General features: G+C 39.0%; 1 protein-coding gene across 1 annotated transcript in view; it reads left to right on the plus strand.

Annotated features, from left to right (window-relative positions):
- dab1a (DAB adaptor protein 1a) overlaps positions 1 to 21,073 on the plus strand; it is a 360,974-nt gene that overhangs the window by 109,934 nt on the left and 229,967 nt on the right. Inside the window, exon 2 of the mRNA XM_059983518.1 lies at positions 8,026 to 8,239. Coding sequence (XP_059839501.1) covers positions 8,173 to 8,239 — 67 coding nt within the window. The 5' untranslated portion in view covers positions 8,026 to 8,172. The remainder of the gene's footprint in view (positions 1 to 8,025; positions 8,240 to 21,073) is intronic.

A 21,073-nucleotide genomic window follows, 5' to 3' on the forward strand; every position in this document is an offset into this window, starting at 1 on the left:
CTGGTTGAAAGTTCAAAGTAAATTTGTTACCGAAGTACATATACGTCACAATATACAGCCCTAAGATTTGTTTTCTTGTAGGTATGCACAGTGAATACAAGAAAAACAATAGAATCAGTGGAATACTGCACTCAACAAAACAGACAACCAACCAATGTGCAAAAGACAACAAACTGCAAATACAAAATAAATAAATAAACAAGCAATAAATAGCAGGAACATGAAATGAGGACTCCTTGAAAGTGAGTCCATGGGTTGTGGGAATTGTTCAGTGATGGTCCTGTATATCTGTTTAAGCTAGTGTCCGTTAGGTAAGAAAAGCCAAACTAGGGGAAACAGCCTGAGTGAAAAAGAGATAAAGGCTAGAGTAGATTTTTTTTTCTGCTACATAATATTTAACTTCACTGTACGCTTTAAAAATCTATTCAAAATGTCAGCAGCCAGCATGAGAAACAACTGTCCCAGCCCAAATCTCCTTTCTGGCAAGGGGTGAGAGGAGAAGCTCACTAAGTGCATGCTCCTCAGGAATTCCAAAGCATTCCATTGTTTTCCTACATTACAAAAACTAAGCCTTAAACGAAGGTTATAAAAGATGCAGCTGTAAAGTCAACATCTATACAAAACCAACAAGCAGAATAATTTATTCACATTGATATTCCTCTGGAGTTTTGGTACAGCTCATTGTCATTTCACTGTGATGGTGAAGGAGATAAATGAGTGAACTGTAAAACACAGACACTAATCTACAGGCATATTTCAAACTAAATGTAATGTATCTTAAGTCAGACACGTAGATATTGCCACAGGAAGCAGGAACGAAAGGGATAGTTTTGCAAGAATCTTGATTTCACCATAAAATTCACATTTTGAATTTCAATGGGATAAAATGACATCTGAGTGCATGTTAGAATGAATAATCCACCTCGAATTCTTTCAAAAGATAAAATTTCTGTCTCCAAGCAATAAATAGGTATTTTGGATTCTACTGGTTGTTTCTGAATGTTCAAATTGTTTTACAGAATTTTTTTATTATTGCCAATATGTATATCTCAATGTTGTTATTTTTTTTCAACTGTAAGAAATATAGCCTGTTGGTACCGATCAGTAGGTGTGACAGGAAGAACAGAGGGTATAATAGTAATAGTACAGCACAAGATCAGATAAGCATAAAGAAAAATAATGCTAAAATTATCTTTAAAAAAATAGATGAATTGGTCCCGCAAATGGAGATAAATGGGTTTAATCTATTAGCCATAGCTGTAGGATGATCAACACAATGAACATTTGGGGGTGCATGACATTTCAAAAAGAGGAAAAGAAAAAGTGGGGGTAGAGTTCTTGAGAATGAAGGACACCAGGACAAAAGTGAGGAAAGATCTTGCTTTAGAAGATTAGGAAGTCTAATCAGATTGGGTAGAAACAATGAATAATACTGAGCAGCAATCACTTGTGTGAGTAGACACCTAATGGTACTTATATTGCTGGAAAGAGTATCAAGTGAGAAATAATGATAGCAAAAGTAATGCAATAATAATGGTGAGCTTTTATCTTTATATAGACTCAGCAAATTAAATTTTCAAGGGTGGCCTTGAGGACAAGTTCATGGAAAGTATTCTAAAAGGATTAATATAACAAATTGTTGTGAGCCCAGCAAACAGACAACTTTAAATCAGTTCATTTATAATGAGAAAGGGTTACTTTGTAATCTAAAGGTAATCGATTCTCTGAAAAACTAATATCTTAATATTAGAGAATTTCACAATCGATCTAACAAAATTGAGTCCAAAACTAGAACCCTTAACTTAAATAGCCAATCATGTAATTAGGATCAGGATCAGGATTCAGTTTATTGTCATTTAGAAACCACAAATGCAATGCAGTTAAAAAATGAGACAACATTCCTCCAGAATGACATCACAAAAGCATATGACAAAACAGACTACACCAGAAAATCCACATAACGTTTGGCAATCCCCAGTCCAGAGTCCGGAGAGGCTGCTGTGTATTAGTGTCACGTTACATGTGCTGCAGTGTCTACAGTGCTTGTGGAATTTGTACATGCCTTTGAGAGATCAAAAATTCCTGATCAAAAACTACCTACAAGACAAGAATAGACTCCAAAGAACCATTAGGGCTGCGGAAAGGATTATTGGTGTGAAGCTGCCCTCGATCCAGGACTTATATGCATCTAGAGTCAGGAAGTGAGCAAGCAGCATTATTGTAGACCCATCACACCCTGGACATCACCTGTTCCAACTCCTTCCTTCTGGTAGATGCTTTAGATCATTGTATGCCAGGATAAGTAGGTACAAGAACAGTTTCTTTCTGTATGCCATCAGTCTTATGAACACTTGAATTTTAGTCTATTATAAACCAAGTCTACCTATACACTCAGTGAGGTACAGGTTTATGATTATTCGTACTATTATGATTTATGATTATTTATGATAGTTTATGATAATTTGCACTATTGTTTTTGTTTGCTTTTAATTCTGTACAGAGAGCACTCAGGGAAACCGGCACCAAATTCCCTGTATGTGTCCTCATACTTGGCGATAATAAAGGACTCTGATTCTGATTCTGATCTCAGGATGGAATTAAATTTAAAGAACAGGCTTATAAATTCAAAAAGAATAGAACTAGGTTTGAAAAAGTTCATAATATGTTGTAGATATGCTAGAAAGATGGGCCAAGGAATGGTAGGTGCAATTTAAATCAGACAATGTAAAATGATGCTTTTGGGAAGTTAAAACAGGGCAGGATATGCACAGTGAATGGCAGGGTCCTGGGCAATGTTGTAAAACAGGGGGACTGGGGATACAAGTACATCTTTCTCAGAAATTTCTGCTCACCATACTATAAGAAGGATGTGATTAAGCTAGTGGAGGTTCAGTAAAGATTCACAAGGATGTTGTCATGACTGGAAGAAGTGAGTTACAAGAGAGTCTGGATAGACTCTGAATATTTTACCTGGAGTGTAGGAATTAAGAGGTGAGATTACAAAGGTTAATAAAATCATCAGGGGCTTAGATAAGGTGAAAAGTCACAGTCTTTTTCTCAAATGAGAGAAAATCTGCAGATGCTAGAAATGCAAGCAACACACACACAATGCTGGAGGAACCCAGTAGGTCAGGCGACATCTAGGGAAAAGAGTACAGTCAACGTTTCATGCTGATGAAGGATCTTGGCCCAAAATGTCGACTATATTCTTTTCCATAGATGCTGCCTGACCTGTTGAGTTCCTCCAGCATTGTGTGTGTGTTGGAAGTCTTTTTCTCAGAGTAGGTGGATTGAAAACTAGAGGGTTTAGGTGACAGGTAAGAAGGGAATAATTTGAAAGGGACCAGAGAAGAACATTTTTCATACAGGTGATGGTGGATTCTGGAGCATATTTCCAGAGGAAGTGATTGAAACAAGTACAACTGCAATTTTTAGGAGATATTTAGACAAATATACGGATGGAAAAATTTACAGAGAGTTGGATCAAATGCAGGCAAATGGGACTAGCCTTGGTCAGCATGGAGGAGTTGGGCCAAAGAATCTATTTCTGTGTTTTATAATTCTGGAGAAGCCAGTGGCTGCAGTACTTTGGCACATGAAAAATAAATACAGGTACTGGAAATCTGAAATAAAAAAGGAGAATGTTGGAAACATTCAGAAGGAGAGGCAGTGTCTGTGGAATGAGAATCAGATCAATGCTTTAGGCCAGAGACCTTTCTTAAGAACTGGGGCATCACTTCCCAGCATTTTCTGTTATTATGGTATAGATGGTTTTGTGAAAAGCAGTTAATTAATTTGCATATGAAATATTATATTCAAATTAAGAATCTTGGGTTTGAAGATAATATAGCTGCTTCAACAGAGAATTAATTAACAAAAAGAAGGGAGTAGTGATAAATGGGTCATTTTCAGATTGGGAGTAACTCGTAGCATGTCCTCGGTTCTGATGAAATTTGATATTTAAAAACAGAACAGTATACAAAACATAATACATGCAAGTTTGCACTCAGTACAAAGGTAGATGGGAAAATAAGGAGAATACAAAGTGAACTCAAAGCAGCAAAAGTGATTGAAGCAAGCCGCAGCGAGGCAGAGTTGAGGATCAAAGTGAGCAGGGTTAAAATAGAAGCGTGGTGAGCTGAGGCAGTGCAGAGGCAAGGCCCATCCACCAAATCATGAGCAAGGCAAGACCCGAGGTTTGATTGATCTAAGCACCAGGCTGATTTGGAAAGGTCAGGTATGGGCCAAGATGCGGTGGTGGGATCCAGGGCCAGAGCATATTGAAGTGATGGAGCCCGGGTCATAGAGTGAGGAACAACCCGATGTTCGGGTGAATTAAACGCCAGCCCTGCTCCATGATGTTTACTCATATCTGCGCTGAACTCAGGCTGTGGCCTGTTCTGGGTTTTGTGTCAATGTACTCATTTTCATTCTGAATGTTATTTGCTTACTTTTATTGTTTGAATGATTCATTTTTTTTCCTCCCTGGACATTGGGTGGGGTGGGGGGGGTTGTTGACGGTCTCTTTTTTTCATGGGTTCTTTTGGTTTCTTTGTTTTGTGGCTGCCTGTAAGGAGCCAAATCTCAAGATTGTATTGTGTATGCATACTTTGATAATGAATGTACTTTGAACTTTGAAGTAAAAAGCCAAAGTAGAGAACAGGTGGAGCATAATGAGGGGAAATGTAACATTTTTGACAGTAGGAAAATATTATCTACATAGTATTACACCATTGATTATTATTTAAGAAAAAGTTGGGTGGAAAAAGAACCAAAAGGTGATATGCAAGTACAGCAAGTAATTAAGAAGGGAAATAGAATGTTGAATTTTATTACAGATGGTCTGAATACAAGTGCAGAGAACCCTTGCTCCAACTTTTTGAGGTTTTGTTAGGCCTACATGTAGAAAATGTCATAGAGAGTTGGTTTTGAATATATTGGTCTTTCACTGTTTTCCAAAGATTGAAAAACATGGGATGGGGTTTGTCTCTGTGGTGAACTACCTGTCTGGACACATATACCCTGCTGACTGCACCTGTGGATCCTCCCATGGATCCTGGTATAAAGGCGATTGGGGCCTGAGCCCTGCCCTCAGTCTCCAGGATGTAGTGTGGTGGTCAACCACTGCTTGTTCTTTCTTCCAGCCAATAAAAGCCTTTATCTCGCCTCACGTCTCGGAGAGTTATTGATGGTGCATCAGTCTCATAATGAAAAATGAAACAGAAGGGTGTCAAACAGTTTGGTGTTCGTAAGAGTGAGAGGTTATTTCATTACATATATTATTCTGAGGGAAAGATAGGGTGTATGTTCTGAGGATATTTTACCTTAGAATACTATTCTGGAATTTGAGGATTTGGTCAACTACTTAAGGGTGAAGTGCGGAGGAATTCCTTCTCAAAAAGCTGTGAATCTGTCCATACTGTTGTGGACATTTTATTGTTGAGTAAATAAAAAGACAGTAGTCATAGCCAAAAGAGAATAAGGGGCTACAAGTATCGGTCAAGAAGTACTGCAAGATTGAGAACAAATCTGGAGTTAGCCATAATCTCATTGCAGGGTAGAGAAGGTTCAAGAAGTCATATTGTCTGCGGTATGTCCTGTCTCACAGGTTCTTTTTTAAAATGAGGTTTAGTTAGAGATACGCTATCATTGTTGAAAACCTTTCCTTTCCTTTTCAATAATCAAAATATAATCTTATAACCCCTTTTAGCTTTTTGTAATCTAGAGGCACTGCAGTGAAATGACCACATCTTAGACTTCCGACAGGAAACAAGTAAAGCCCATTCTTCCATCTGCAGTTGTCCACTTCTTTCTGCATTATTGCTTATCTTCTAATTTATTGACATTAATCCGGTCAGTAATGTATGCTTCCTTTTGTATTTCTCCAGTGATAAAGCTACAATGTACTTTTCCCACTTCTTGCAATCTAATTTTCTCTTGCATTGTCTTCTCTCTCTCTATGACACAAAGCAATGGCAGCTAAAATAAAATTTCCTGTTTTTTTAAGAACCTTGTTATACTTTCACTTACAATTTGACTCTATATCAAAGTGCAACATGTAGTATATGAAAAAAGAACAAAAATAAAAGTCATCTGGGTATTTTGTGTTTGTCCTTCACCAGTGATAATTATGGTCAAGCTGCGTCCTCTGTCAAACAGAACTTTCTTTGGTAACAGCATAATGAACATGGTCATACTGATTGCTGCAGTTAATGCAACCTTGCAGGTATGTCACATGGAATAATAAATGGTCTGAGGTTGACAGAAAGGCTCACTCACTATTTCATCATCATCAAATAAATTCCGAAGTGGTCGGATTGCTTTTTCCTGTGTGCTGTAGAATCCTTAGAATATTTTAGTAAGTGCCTTTATCATATATTTGTATTTTAAGTGAACACATAGACTTGCTGCTTATAATTAGATGAGTAATCTATTTGTTGATTATTAAGAATAATGAAATGCTGTTATATACAAATGAGTCAACAATCAACACGATATTCCTGTTCATTTTTGTAGTTTTTGCTTTCCTGGAGAGGTAATGGTATTAATTAACCAAGAATTGTGTTTTCCTGGATGTGCAGCAATGATGTGAAAATAAGGAAAATCAAAATATTCTCAACATGATTGGAAAGCAACATTTTATTTTATTAAATATTCATTATTAGCCCACACACCATCACTAGTTAGTACATTCTCATTTACTACGCCCTGTTAGACATTTCTCTATGGTTTTCTTAATTAATTTGTACAAGGTCCTAATTTGATTCTCTGTCTTTGCTGTGTTAACTGACCATATCCAAAATAGCAGTGGAGGTATTGTGATTTATCTTAATGCTTCAAAACCTGGGATATTGTAAAACAGATAAAGAAGAAGTAACTTGGATCTCTGCTCCTAATTGCTTTTCCCCTGCTCAGCATGTGAAGGAATTGTATTCACTACTGTTCTGAATATCATGGTTCCCAATACAGAAGAGAGGAAAGAACAGAAAATCATTAAGAAATGTAATGGAGAATATGGCAGTTATTAAAATATAGTTCTAAGTACACTGATAAAAAGGAAAAGAAAAAGAAAAGAAGACCGGAAGAGATACTTGCACACATTTAGATGGATAAATCCCCAGGGCTTGATAGAATCTGTTCCAGGATGCTATGGGAAGCAAGAGGGAAAACTACTGGGGACTACTGGAGATTTTTTGTATCTTTGCATGGGTGAGGTACCAGATATCTGGAGGATAATTAATGTTCCATTATTCAAAAGGGCCAATAGGGATAAACCAAGTAACTGTAGACCAGTGAGCCTTACATCAATTGAAGAGAGATTATTGGAAAAATTGTAAGGGATTCATGTTCACTTGGAAAGGCAGGGACTGATCAGGAGGAGTCAGTGTGATTTTGTGCAGTTGAGAAGATAACAGAAAAATTTGATGAAGGTAAATGTGGTAAACATAGATTTTAGAAAGACTTTTGACGAGTGATGATTCAGAAAGTTAAAGCACATGGAATTTAAGTTGTGATGGCAAACTGGCTCCAAAACTGGCTTAGTCATAAGAGGCAGAGCGAAAAATAATGAGTGCTATCGATAGAGTGGTCAAAATCTTTTCCCCTAGGGTTGTGGAGTTTTAGGCTTGGGGGCACAGGTTTAAGGTGAGAGGGGAAAAAATTAAAGGAGATCTGAGGGGAAACTGTTTCACACATGGGATCCGCCATTCTTTGGAACAAGCTCCAGAAAAAGTGGGCGAGGTGGGTACTGTTATGTCAACTGGGCATTTGGACAGGTACTTGCAGAGGAAAGGATTAGGGAGATTCAGGCAAATTAGATTTAGCATTGATAGGCATCACAGTCAGCTTGAACAAGTAGTGGAAAAGAGCACATTTCTGTGTTGCACATCTCAAATGTTAGTTGAACAGTATTCTTCGAAACAAATATAACCAAAATGAATTGCATGCGAATGCTCTCATTCTTATAGAAAAAAGTATCCCATTTTATGTGTATTCCAAAGTCATAATGTTTCTTCTCTCTTGCAGCCCTCAGCAGAAGTAAGTGAAATGTGCTCCCTGGGATAGAAGTATCTGGACTGGTACCTACTTTCACAGAGTTTTCATAAATGAACCTGAGTGTGATACTGAGCCTGCGTATGCAAAGTGTGTGAAGAGGACAGAGTAATAACTAGGATGTCAACGGAGACAGAAGTTCAACAGGTTGTCAGAGCCAGCACAAGAAAGGAATCCAAAAAGAAAGGTAGGTTCTTATTGCTATGTGGTCTAATTCAGAGCTCACTGTATTAAAAAATAGCCCATAAAGCCCTGATTCACATACTTTACACCACTGTAAAGCTGCTCTGCCATTCTTAATAGTAATTGTTTTTTAAGAAATGGCCTTGTGGATTTAATAATATTTCAACTGTGGAATTTACTAATCTCAGATAGGGAGACGGTGCTAATAAATGGTCTCGGTGTCACTTATCCAGGCTTAGAAGCAAATCACCAGATGCCTTGTGCTGGCTCATCTCCAAAAATTACCTGGACTCTGCTTGAAAAGTCGAATAAGGTCAAGACTGAACTGAGTTGGATTGTGCCCTTAATGATTGATTAGCTTCTCAGTGCTCTAGTTCTGGGCTTGCATGCAAAGAGAAAAGGTTGTCTGATGTACAAAGGTTGGACGCAATCTCTGGGGCCAAAGCCCAGCCAGAGTGCCTTTCAGGTGGGAAGTTCTTTTCAGGGAGGACGTTGCTTGAAGAAAAGCCATCAAGTTGACTAATTACTTATTGTCCTGGAAGTATGTTATTTTGTGATCTTTTCATATAAATATTGATATATGCTTCTGACCAAATTAGTAACAGTTTGAACCATACATCCAGAAAGTCTTTCAGAGTAAACATGTTTACCTTTTGAACAGTTGAATTAAAAACTGCTTTATATCAAAAACACAAGAGATTCCGCAGATGCTGAAAATCCAGAGTAACACATATAAAATCCTGGAGGAAATCAGTTGGACAAGCACCATCTATGGAAAGGAATAAGCGGTTCACATTTTCGGCTGAGGCCCTTCTTTAGGAGTTGAGGAGGGGAAGAATAGAGAGTAGCAGGAAAGGGAAGACATTAAGCTAGAAGGGGCACCAGGGCAGGTGTTGGGCAGGTAAGGACAGAAAAAGATGAAAAACGGAGACTGAGTGGGGAATAGATGAAAAGAGGGGGGGGGGGGGTAGAGGAAAAATTACCAGTGCCCTTCCTTCCTTGTCTCCCAAGGTCTATTCTCCTCTCATTTCAGATTCTTTTTACATCAGCATTTTAATTTTTCCACCTATCACCTCCCAGCTTCTCACTTGCTCCCCCTCCAACATGTCTTTGCCTATCATCCTCTAGCTGGTAAACCTTCCCCTGCCCCATATTATTCTGGTGTCTTCCCCTTTCCTTTCCTGTCCTGAAGAAGGGTCTTGACCCAAATCATCAACTGTTTAATCCTTAGATGCTGCCTGATCTGCTGAGTTCCTCAAGCATTTTCTATTTGTTATGTTATATCAAAAGTGGGATTCATTATCTGTGAATTTTAAGGGCAAATTAAACTCATCCTGTGGTTGTGTTAAAACAGAGTAAATACATTTCCTCTTTACTGTGAGTGACCATAGTGGATGAAGCCACTGACAGATTCATTGGTAGATTCAAGTTGCAGTATAATTGCCAAGTGAAATTCAAATAAAGCCCACCATTCAAAAGCTACTGGCCATCTGACTGACTGCTTCAAAGGTCTTTTGCCAACAGCTTTCCAACTGAAGTTAAAATCAGATCCTTTTAATGATTTCCTGTTTAATGAAGAACTCTGCAAGATCTGTAAAAAAAAAATATGGCTTTGGGTAAGGTAATAGGAGCTTCCTTTTTATCCCAAGTCTAAAATATAAATCTGGCCAAAATCATGAATTAATTATCTTCTTTCTAATTGTATAAAACTCTGTAAAATTAATTTGAATGAGTGAGCCTTTATCCAGTTCCTTCAATATGGAATTGCTTGTGATAAAGCAGTCAGCCCTCTGTATCTTCATTAATATTTATAATGAATCATTTAAAAGTAGTCTTTCCATAGAATGCATACTCCTTCAAAGGATAGATTTTAATTCCAGGATGCCACTGATCTGGTCCTACATTATATCTCTCTGTACGGTGATTTCTCTGTAATGACTGTGGCTTTAAAACAAAACAAACAAAATTGACCACGCCTGCCTTGAGTTGAGGGAGAAGGGGGCAGTGTGGGGCTTGGGAAGGGGAGGACTTGTATCCTTAAAACCAGATTTACAGAGGTAGCGCCCACTCATCTTTATTCTGTCACACCTCATCAAATGCAGCCGTTCAATAAATCAGTCACCCAATTCAAAACCAAGGGCCCATGAGCACATCTACATGGAGCGTTGCCACAAAAAAAAAGCAGCATCCATCGTCAGGAACCCCCACCATCCAGGCAAATGATCTTTTCTTCCTACTGCCATCGGGAAAGAGTTACAGGAGCCTTAGGTCGCACACCATCTGGTTCAGAAACAGTGTGGATAACTTCACTCACCTCAACTCTGAACCAATTCCAAAACCTATGGACTACTTTCAAAGAAATTACAACTCATGTTCTCAGTATTACTAATTTACTTACTGCATTTATTTATTATTAGTAATTTTTGCATTTGCACAGATTGTCTTCTTTTGCCCATTTGGTTTTTGTCAATCTTTGTGTGTGCTTTTTCATTAATTCTACTGTATTTCTTAGTTCTACTGTAAATGCCTGCAAGCAAATGAATCTCAGGGTAGTATATAGTGACATATACATACTTCGATAATAAATTTACTTTGAACTTTATAATAAATTTAAAAGCATTGCAAGAAGCAGAATAATGTGTTATGAGATGTAAGTGTGTTTTCCACTGTTACAGGCTGTATGAAAATAAAAACTGAGTCAGTAACTGAAATATTAGAATCCTGAAGACTGAGACCTTTCAGTGCCTCCCCTTCAGTATAAGAGAGGTGTGAATCAGAAATTGAAGCAATGAGGTAGATGGACACAAACCAAATGAGTGGAGAAGGAGGTGAATAATGAGTAACTTTTCAGTAACAACTTGCCAATATATTTTCGTAACCTTCATATGGAAGGGTCCAGTTTTATCTCTGGGTTCTAAACCGCTAGGTAACGATCAAATGAATATGTGAAAAAGCATGTCAGGTTCAAAGTCTGAATGCAGTATGAATCATATTCCTTGAAGCAGCAGTAACCCTATTATCTCAAACACAAGTACTGACTGGGAGTACGCAGACTTTTCCATTAGTCTTGAGTGGATGAACTCTAACAATATTTTACCCAGTAAGCTCCCAGCCTGTGGTTGCCTGAACAAGGTGTGCATGATTGTGGAAGAAAATAAACAATAGTATACTTTGTTTCAGTAATCAGTCCTGGACCCCAGGACTCAGTGATGTATTTAATGGGAATATTATGCTCCTATCTCTTTCAGCTAGTTGCTTCTAATCTATCTCTTGTGGTTAATGTGTTGCCCTTCAGAACACCTTCATCCTTTCAAACAGGATTGTGTGTGTGTGTGTGTGGAAAATCTGAACAATGAGAAGAAACAATAATATAATATAAATCATAAAATAATAATTAGTTACAGTATACTTTATTAACTGATCTTAGAAGTATGATCAGTTATGGTCACAATGTAACTACAAACTCATCTTTTCTTATTAATTAGTCACAGAGTCATACAACAGAGAACGGACCTAGCTGAGACATGTGCCAGTTTCTGTCTGCAATGTAAACAGTATGTGATACAGGTATATCCTATTTGTATCACAGGACTGTTACATTAAAAAAAGGATTCATTTATTTATTATATATTATTTTCTATATAGAAATCCACAGTTCTTCATTATATGGAACAAAGGAAAGTTAAGTTATAGCTTTTCGATGTTGATTTTTATTAAGTTTCACTATAAATAACATTAGTTTTCTTTCCTTTTTCATCTAGATAGCTTACTAATATATTTACATTATTTTCCTGTCAGTCAGTTAAGTGCTGTTGTGCAAGATTCCTGCTGTATGAAGTGCAATTTATACTTACATGTCTCATTTTATTTTCTCTCTCATTGGTATTGGTTAAAAAGGCCAATGTTCATCAGCGTGTTTCCATTTGCAGAACCTGCCATTTTCCATACGATTAGCAAATGATTGAAGTTCTCTGAAGCTTTAGAATTAGTATGCAAAGGCATGCCTTTAATTAAGTACCTTATTACTTCATCCCGCAGCTGACCATTCCTGCAAGGTCAGCCTTGGCCCAAAAGCCCAGTGCATTTTGGTTTCTACTTCCCTGCTTAAGCAAATCAAAATTTTACAGCATTACAATGGAAAACCACTGGTAAGAATGGTAATAATAGATCTTCAGACAGTCCAATTCATCATTTCTTTATAGCATTGTTCAGTAATCTATTTCTTATCATCTTGGGAAAGGAAATGTTTTAAGCATGTTTAGTAGAGATAAAGATGTAGGGGCAAAGAAAACAACCCCGGATACTTTGAGGTATAGCAGGTCCATGTGACGAAGTCTGCGTCATGAAGAGTTAAAGTGGGATAGATGTCCAGAAGTGTTTAGTTACAAAGGGTGCAGCAGTTTGTGAAACACAGGCATTGGAAAGTATTCCAACACCTATTTAGCTCAAAGCATGCATTATTGACTAAAGCCAATCTCAGCCTGTCACTTCAATTCTGCCATGTGTAAATTTCTTTGTATGTTTGTCAAGCACATACATTTCCTGCCTTCCCTTTCTTCTATCTGATTCTCCTAACCAGCTTTAAGCTACAAGAGTAGGTCAGCCATGTTTGCAAGCAGACAAGTCAGATGGTATCCATGGTTTGAAGACTTAGTTCCCCATTAATAAGCAACCTTGAATGCTTATAATGCTTATAATGGACAAGTCAACCTCTTGAAATATTGTTGTACTTACAGAGGGGGATCTCAAATTGCCGTGTGTAGTTACGTTTGATGCAGCAGCAATCAGTGCTGTATTTCCAAGCAATGCTGTGTGTGATTAGAGGTGGCAATGCACAAATCGTAATATTCTATGTAACTGCCAGCTATGCCTTTATTTGTAATGGATTTGTAATGTGTTGGCCAAGAGTTTTCAGTGGTTTGCTATTGTGCATCATGTAGCTGGTACACTCTGAATCTCCAGTTGGCCATTGATGGAGGGAAGAAAAATACGGGACACACTGCCATATTTTTAGAAAAGATGCAGAAAGAGCGAGAAGCACGATCAGCAAGTTAACTTTAGTGCATGGGCAGATGACTTAAGATGGCGGCGCGACGCAGCAGCGTGCAGCGGCCACTTCGGAATGAATATCTGTAATCTGTCAAGTGGGATGCCGTGTACAATCCTGATTTGATGGAGTCGGACGTGTGAAGCATGGAGGAGCATCTGGTGAAACTTTTGAAATGCCTGTTTCACTGCCGCTGCTACAGTGTGATTGGAAAATCTCCGGGAGGAAGGTCCCGAATCCTCGGCTTTGCCTATGCTTGGCAGCTGGGGCCGGGGTTGAAGCACTTGGCAGAGATGGTGCTCAGTGTCGGAGGGCTGGTCGGAGGCTCGAAGTTTTCGGATGGACTCAGAGTTGGCTGTGGTCGGGTGCTTCCAGGGGCCTGTATTGGCAAGCTGCAGCGCTGGAGGTTCATGGCAGGAAGAGTTTTACTTCCTTCTACCGTCTGCGTGAGATGATGGGCTGTCGGGACTTTGAGACTCTTTTTTTTACTGTGCCATGGTCTGCTCTTTATCAGATTACGGTATTGCTTTGCACTGTTGGAACTATATGTTAAATTATGTGGTTTTTGTCAGTTAGTCTTTTATCAATTATGGTTTTGTCTGCACTGTTGTAACTAAATGTTATAATTATCTGATTTTTGTCAGTCTTTTATCAATTATGGTATGGTCTGCACTGTTGCAACTAAACGTTAACTATAACTATGTGGTTTTGTGTAGGTTTTTGGTTTGTTGGGTGGTAGTGCTGGTCTCCTGACTTGGTGTGTCTGGGTAGTCTTGTTTTGTCTGATGGGTTTGGAGTTCCTTTCCGGGGAACGTTAGCGCGATGTTGATACGCAGCAGCCCCTCTGGACTCTGGGTTGGGGATTACCAAACGTTATGTGGTTTTTCTTGTGTGGTCTGTTTTGTCATGTGCTTTTTTGTGATATCATTCTAGAGAACTTTGTCTCATTTTTTAACTGCATTGCATTTGTGGTTTCTAAATGACAATAAACTGAATCTGAATCTGAATCATAATTAGCACCATTAAAGCTATCACCATGGCAAAGTAAGGGAGTTATACAGACCTATTGGTCCCCTAGATTGTGAGTTTTGTTAAAAGCAATAAAGCATATTAATAAGAAATAAGCTGATAATGGTGCGTGAGATCCCATTGGTTTGTTTTATCCTGGATGTTTTTGAGCTTCTCAAGGGCTATTACTAGAGGGTAAATATGAAGTGTCAAATTAAACACTTGACTTGAGGTAATGAAATCAGTCTGGGAGGGGAGTCACTTGCAGCAGAATCCTCAGCTTCTGCAGTCACCATAGAGCCAACATAAAAGACTATAAAAGACATAGGAGCAGAATTAGGCCATTTGGCCCATCAAGTCTGCTCTGCTATTCAGTCATGGCCAATCCTATTTTCCCCTCCTCAGCTCTACTCCGAGGCCTTGCCCCCATAACTTTCGATGCCATAGCCAATCAAGAACCCGTCAATCTCCTCCTTACATACACCCAATAACCTGCCCTCTACTGCTGCCAGTGGTAACAAATTTCACAAATTCACTTCCCTCTGGCGAAAGAAGTTTCTCACATCTCTGATTTAATGGATGCTGTCCCCTCTTGTCCTAGACTCCCCTTTCCATAACTACTCTGTCCAGGGCTCTCAACATTTGAAAAGTTTCAATGAGATCCCCTCTCATCCTTTTAAATTTAAGTGAATACAGATTCAAAGTCATCAAATGTTCCTCATATATTAACCTTTTCATTCCTGGAATCATCCTTGTGAACCTCCTCTCCAATGTCAGCACATCTTAGATGAGGAGCCCAAAACCGTTCACATTGCTCAAGGTGAGGCCTGACCAGTGCCTTATAAAGTCTCAGCATCACATCAATGCACTTATATTCTAGACCTCTTGAAATGAATGCTGACATTACATTTGCCTTCCTCACCACCAAATCAATCTGCCAGTTAACCCTTCAGATGTTCTGTGCAAGGACTCCCAAGTCCCCGTGCATCTCAGATCTTTGGTCTTTCTCCCCATTTAGAAAATAGTCTGCACATTTATCTCTTCAACTAAAGTGCATGACCATGCATTTTCCAACATCGTATTTCATTTGCCACCTTCTTGCCCATTCTCCAAATCTTTCTAAGTCCTTCAGCAGCCTTCCTGTTTCCTCAACATTACCTGCCCCTCTGCCAGTCAGGGATAACTCCCAGTATCTGATTGTGGCAGAGTTTGAACATTCTCCCTGTGACTGCGTGGGTTTCTTCTGGGTGCTCCGGTTTCTTCCCACAGTCCAAAGACAATCTGATTAGTATGTTATTTGATCATTATAAATTGTCCTGTGATTAAGCTAGTGCTAAATAGTTGGGTTGCTGTGCTGTGCTAGTTGGGCTAGTAAGGCCTGTTCCCCACAGCAGCTCTAAATAACTAAACCTAAATTAAAGACTTAAATATCAAATTTTAAGATAAAATCTTTGTAGAATTTGATTACAACACTGAAGATGGAAGTAGATTGACCAGAGGATCATGACATTGTGAATCTAGGGCAATTCTATTATACTGTAGTTATCTAATAATCAAAATGTTTCCAAAGCCATAGATCAATAGTTAGTTATTGCACAATTTATAGTGATCAGCACAGTCTCTGTCTGGATAACTTTATTGTTAGTTTCCCATAGTTGAAAGACAATGTATTTGTTTATAACATCATTAATCTGCAGTGTCTAATAATAAGTGAGTGATGACAATAATAGAATGGTGATTTTCTCCAGCTGGTGTCAAGTCTGGAGGATTCTAAAGATGATTTACTATTTATTCTACCAAACAGCCTGTCATTCATCAGAACTTTCAAATGCTGGGCACTGTTCTATTCGCTTGTCGGTTTTAGGCCAAGAGCAATGAATGGAACAACATAAAAGTACTGACATTCTTTTTAAAGCACTGACTCTTAGTTTTGCTCCAAAGAACAGAGTCTGAGCAGTTATTTAGTTTGCTTTTTAATGTGCTGGAGAGTCTTCAGCTGTGCACTTTATGTTGGGGTTCATGCATCAACAGTACACACCCGGATCATCATCGTCCATCAGTTTTGATGATAAGTAAGGAAGCTCAATGAACTGATCACCTGCTGGAATCCACTGTAGCGTCAGTGGTTAATCATGATGACCTGGCAGCTGCGGGCAGAGGTGGCCATGCTGCCAGGGGTAACCCCCTTGTTCACTTCCGAAAGGAAATTCTGATTCAACACAACAGTAAGTATGTCTGACATCAGGAGAGTTGTGAATTATAATGCCCAGGGTTAGTGAAGGAAGAAATACAATCTTATTCGGGGGCTTAGGATTTCAGTCTTATTTATACCAATCTTTGTGCCCTGTATTGATATTGTGGAGTTAATTTTGTAGGCAATTGCATAAAGGAAATCCTTTAGGTAGGATTGTAGCTAGTCCAACTGTTCACAGAGAACAGGATCTCATTAGGATTGAGAAACATTGAGAATCTAAGGGGGGGGGGTTCAAAATAAGGGTGAGCTGTCAACAACAGTGTTGGTGAATGTTGATTACCCTGGGGAGAGGAGGGTTTGGATAAGGATTAAGTAACAGGTGATTGATGGGTGGTATGGTGATGGATCAGGCTGAGGTCACAAGTTTTGACCAGGTGGAAGTGTGAGGTTGTAATTGTGACGACAGTGGACCCTGAAGGACATCAGTGAAATCGATAAAGAGATCCATATGAATCCTGCAGCCTATTCTGCAAGCTTCATGATGCAGTGGAAGTCTGCTTATTGCGGGAACTGGCTGCATATGGCACAAGCCACACCAGTATAGATGAAAATCCTGAAGCCTTTGCAGGCACACTTTGCATATTGTTGAATGTCCCTGCCACTGCACATGTGTGAAGTCCTCCGTATGCTCTCTGGCAGATCACTGAGGAATCCAGAATGGAAATATTAAAGATTGTGATCACAGCTGCAAGTCCCTGATTTTTGTTCACATTGAAATCTGGTTGCATAGCACATTAAATTATGGTGATATGTGACCTGATTTCTGAGAAAATATATCTCCCATACACTAATGCTGTACTTCAGTTCTGAACTCAGAAGTTAAAGATGTGTTGCTTGAATAAATTGTATTAGTACAAAGCATGCTCTCAACAATCAGATTTTTGTAGTATTGTGAACTGTTTCCACGTTGTTTCACCTGACTCATTCTGTCAGCATGTCACCCCGTTGTTCTCGACTTCTCCTCCATTCCATTATCTCTGCCAGTTCATCTGTCACTCCTACCTGTTCTTTCATTTACCCCAATGCCAGTTCTAGACAGCTTAATATAGTCCTGCCAAAAGTTCTCAGCTCAAAGCTGTTAGCTCTTTTCCAAAGATGCTGCCTGGCCTGCAGAGTTCCTTCAGCATTTTGTGCATGTTGTTTGGATTTCTAGCATCTGCAGATTTTCAATTGATAGTGCTGCTGGTTTCACTTTAAGCATATGATTTCCCTAACTGGTTTTAAGCTAAAAATCAAATCTTCCACTTGGCAATGATGGATATATGTGCGTAGTTCTTGAAGGATCTGCATAACTGAGAAAATGTGGTTGTAACTTTCAGCAGTAAGATACACGCCATCCAAGCAGCAGGTTGTTGATCACAGAACTTTCTGGAACATCTGCAAATATTTTTGGCAGTTTTTTTTTTGGATCTAAGTGTGGCTGAGAAGACCGTATGCATTGTGTATCTCTGTTACCCTTGAGAAGATTGTGGTGAGCTGCTTTTTTGAATCTGCAATCCTTTAGGTGGAGGTAAGCCCACAGTATAATTAAGTGGGGAAACTGAAGATTTAGACAGAGCAAAAATGAAGGGACAGGTATATAATCAGCAATATTGTTCCAAGCGAGGATTGTCTACAACTTAGAGAGGAACCTGCCGATTTCTGATGTGCCTATATTCCTTTCCTTGCCTTGGTGGTAGAAGTTGGGGTTTTCAGATGTGCTTACAGAATAGCTTAGCTGAGTAACTGTAGTGTGTTTTGGACATAGCACACGTATAGCTGTTGCATGTACAGAATGTTGGAATGAACAAACCAGGGGAACAGACCTGGAAAGTGTTCCCTGAGGGCTGGCTATTTTCCAGGCTGTTTTTTGGTAGGCTTCGATAGAAAGCTAGAGTCTTTAGAGAATGCAGATGCTGGAATCTGGAGCAAGACACAAGATGTGAAAGGGACACAGCAGGTTATGGCCCAACACAAATTTCACCAGCAAGTAATCCGAACAGCTGGGATGCTGGCCCAATGTAAAAACGCAAGTTGGAAGCGGTGAAGGTGATGATGGAAAACCAAACTGAAGTGGTTGCTTGCCATAATATTTGCTTTAAAATGTTACAATGGCTCATTTTTATGAAGATTTTAGAATGTTTCTTAGAAATAAAGTTTGATCAATGCCATGCAAATTGGCTGCTAATCCCTGTGTTGTTTTACAGCACAAATAATGTCCTAACCTGCATCAGACTGCATAGCGAATTTGAGATTTCTAGGAAAGAAGATTTTTCTCAGGCTTTTCACCAGTTTAAGGGTTAACAATTCAGATTATTATTCATCAAACTTTTACTGTATTCTCTTTATGGAAGTGTGTGTAATTGTTTTCTCTGTATGGAAAATCTATAATTGAAGCAATTTATGTATTTTCGACAGTTTTAAGCATTTTCCTTTATGTATAACATCAGTCCCATGAGCAAAGTTGTGTGCATGCAATAATTTTGTCTGTGCAATAAATGGAATGCTTGGATGAATGCTGAGTACTAGTATTAATGTAGCTTTCGAACAACTAGTCACCAACTGTTAGCTTTCATTTCCAGCGGGATAAGGATTGCTGATTTTTAAATCTTAATTGCTGATTTTTAAACCTTAATTGCTGGCCTGTGGTAGAAGGAGTACACTTTACATTTTAGAAGACAATCATTGTTCCTCAAACTTAGCAAATGGATAAAGACATCATAATTACACAGTGGTATGAAACCCACATCTGATGCTCCCACATTAACACCTGATGCTTCGGGTGAAATTGGGAGGTGACCTTGGTTGATAGATTATTGCATTGCTGGCACTTGCCTACCCGTTTCCTTCAGTAATGATGAAGCAAGCACCAGCTTAGCAAATAAAGCCAGTTTGGTGGAATTCAATTTAGCCTTTGGTTTTAGGAAGTGAGACTTTGGGTATAGCAGAGTTTTGATTAACAAAATATTGCCAACCAATTAGCTTGGGATGGGTCATGATATTCATTTGTGTTGAAAATTGCACGGCAAACAAAATCAATGTTTTCTTCGCAATACAGTCTATTTAATGGGTACTGCAGTTCTGGATGGATCAATAGAAATACCACCATTTTTGAAGAGGTACTGTTGTATTTATTTGGCTGATTTTCAATGAAAAATGATTAATTGTTTTGAATTGCTTTCATTGAAATTGTTTGACTTGAAAAAAAATTCAATTCAACATAATCTTATTTTGTACATAACAATTTTTAAATGGAACATATATTCAATGCGTCTGTGACCTTTTAAAATGGGATCGTCAATATTGGCAGCTTTGCCATATGGGTCTGTGCCCAAATGAAATTAGCTTGAGATTAATCTCTGAAGTTAATTAAATTAATAGATTAATTTCACAAATTATCCTTGCATTGAATAAAGATATTTTCAGTTCATCAATGTGAGTAGTTTTTGAAACCAGACTCAGCAAGCCAATCATCTGCTTTTGGTGTGAATTTATAAGGAGAGTATGTAGAGTTAGTAAAAAGCCAAGGACCCTACACAAGCTTTCCTGTGACCCAAAGAAAAAGCATGTGACTGAAAATCCCTGGTCCATTCATCCCTCCCCACTAATCTCCCTCCAGGCACTTACCCCTGCAAGTGGCCAAAGTGCCATACCTGCCCATTCACCTCCTCCATCACCTCCGTTCAACTCCCCAAACAGTCCTTCCAGGTAAGGCAACACTTCAGCTGCAAGTCTGCTGGAGTTGCCTATTGTGTCCAGTGTTGCAGTTGTGACCTCCTCTGCATTGGTGAGCACCATCATAAATCGGGGTATACCTCGTCGAGCACTTCCATTCCATCCCCCAAAAGTAGAAATTCCTGGTGGCCAAGCACTTTAATTCCCATTCTCATTCCCGTTCCAACGTGTGAGTCCATGGTCTCCTCGTGCCAATTTGAGCCCACCATCAGGGTGGAAGAGCAACACCTTATATTCCATCTGTGTAGCCTCCAACCTGAATATTGATTTCTCCTTCCGGTAAAAAGAATTTCGCACCCTCTCCCCTCTACTTCAATACCCCACTCTGGCCTCTTACCTCTTCTCACATCCCTTTCACATTCCCCATGGGCCCCTCCTCCTTCCCTTTCTCCTTTGGCCCACTCTCTTTTCCTATCAGATTCCTTCTTCTCCAGCCCTTTATCTTTCCTCTCCACCTATCTTCACCTACCATCTTCTAGCTATTCTCCCTCCCCTGCCCCTGCCTGTTTATTCTGGCATTTTCCCACTTCCTTTTCAGTCCTGAAGAAGGGGTAATATATTAGTTGTTTTTTTTTATTTCCATAGATGCTGCCTGACCAGCTGAGTTCCTTCAGCCTTTTGTGTGTGTGTCGCTTTGGATTTCTAACATCTGCAGACTTCCTCATGTTGTTGACAGAAAATGTTCCGTGCAATTTATATTGTTATGTACTGTATTTGCAGAAACATTGTTCAAATGACTGAAGCTGAAATCAGTGCAGAATCCATACAAAATTTGTTTTCAAACTGGATGACCCAGCAGACCAATATTTTCTCTA

This window comes from Hypanus sabinus, chromosome 11 (assembly GCF_030144855.1).
Source record: "Hypanus sabinus isolate sHypSab1 chromosome 11, sHypSab1.hap1, whole genome shotgun sequence".
NCBI classification, from domain to species: Eukaryota; Metazoa; Chordata; class Chondrichthyes; order Myliobatiformes; family Dasyatidae; genus Hypanus; species Hypanus sabinus.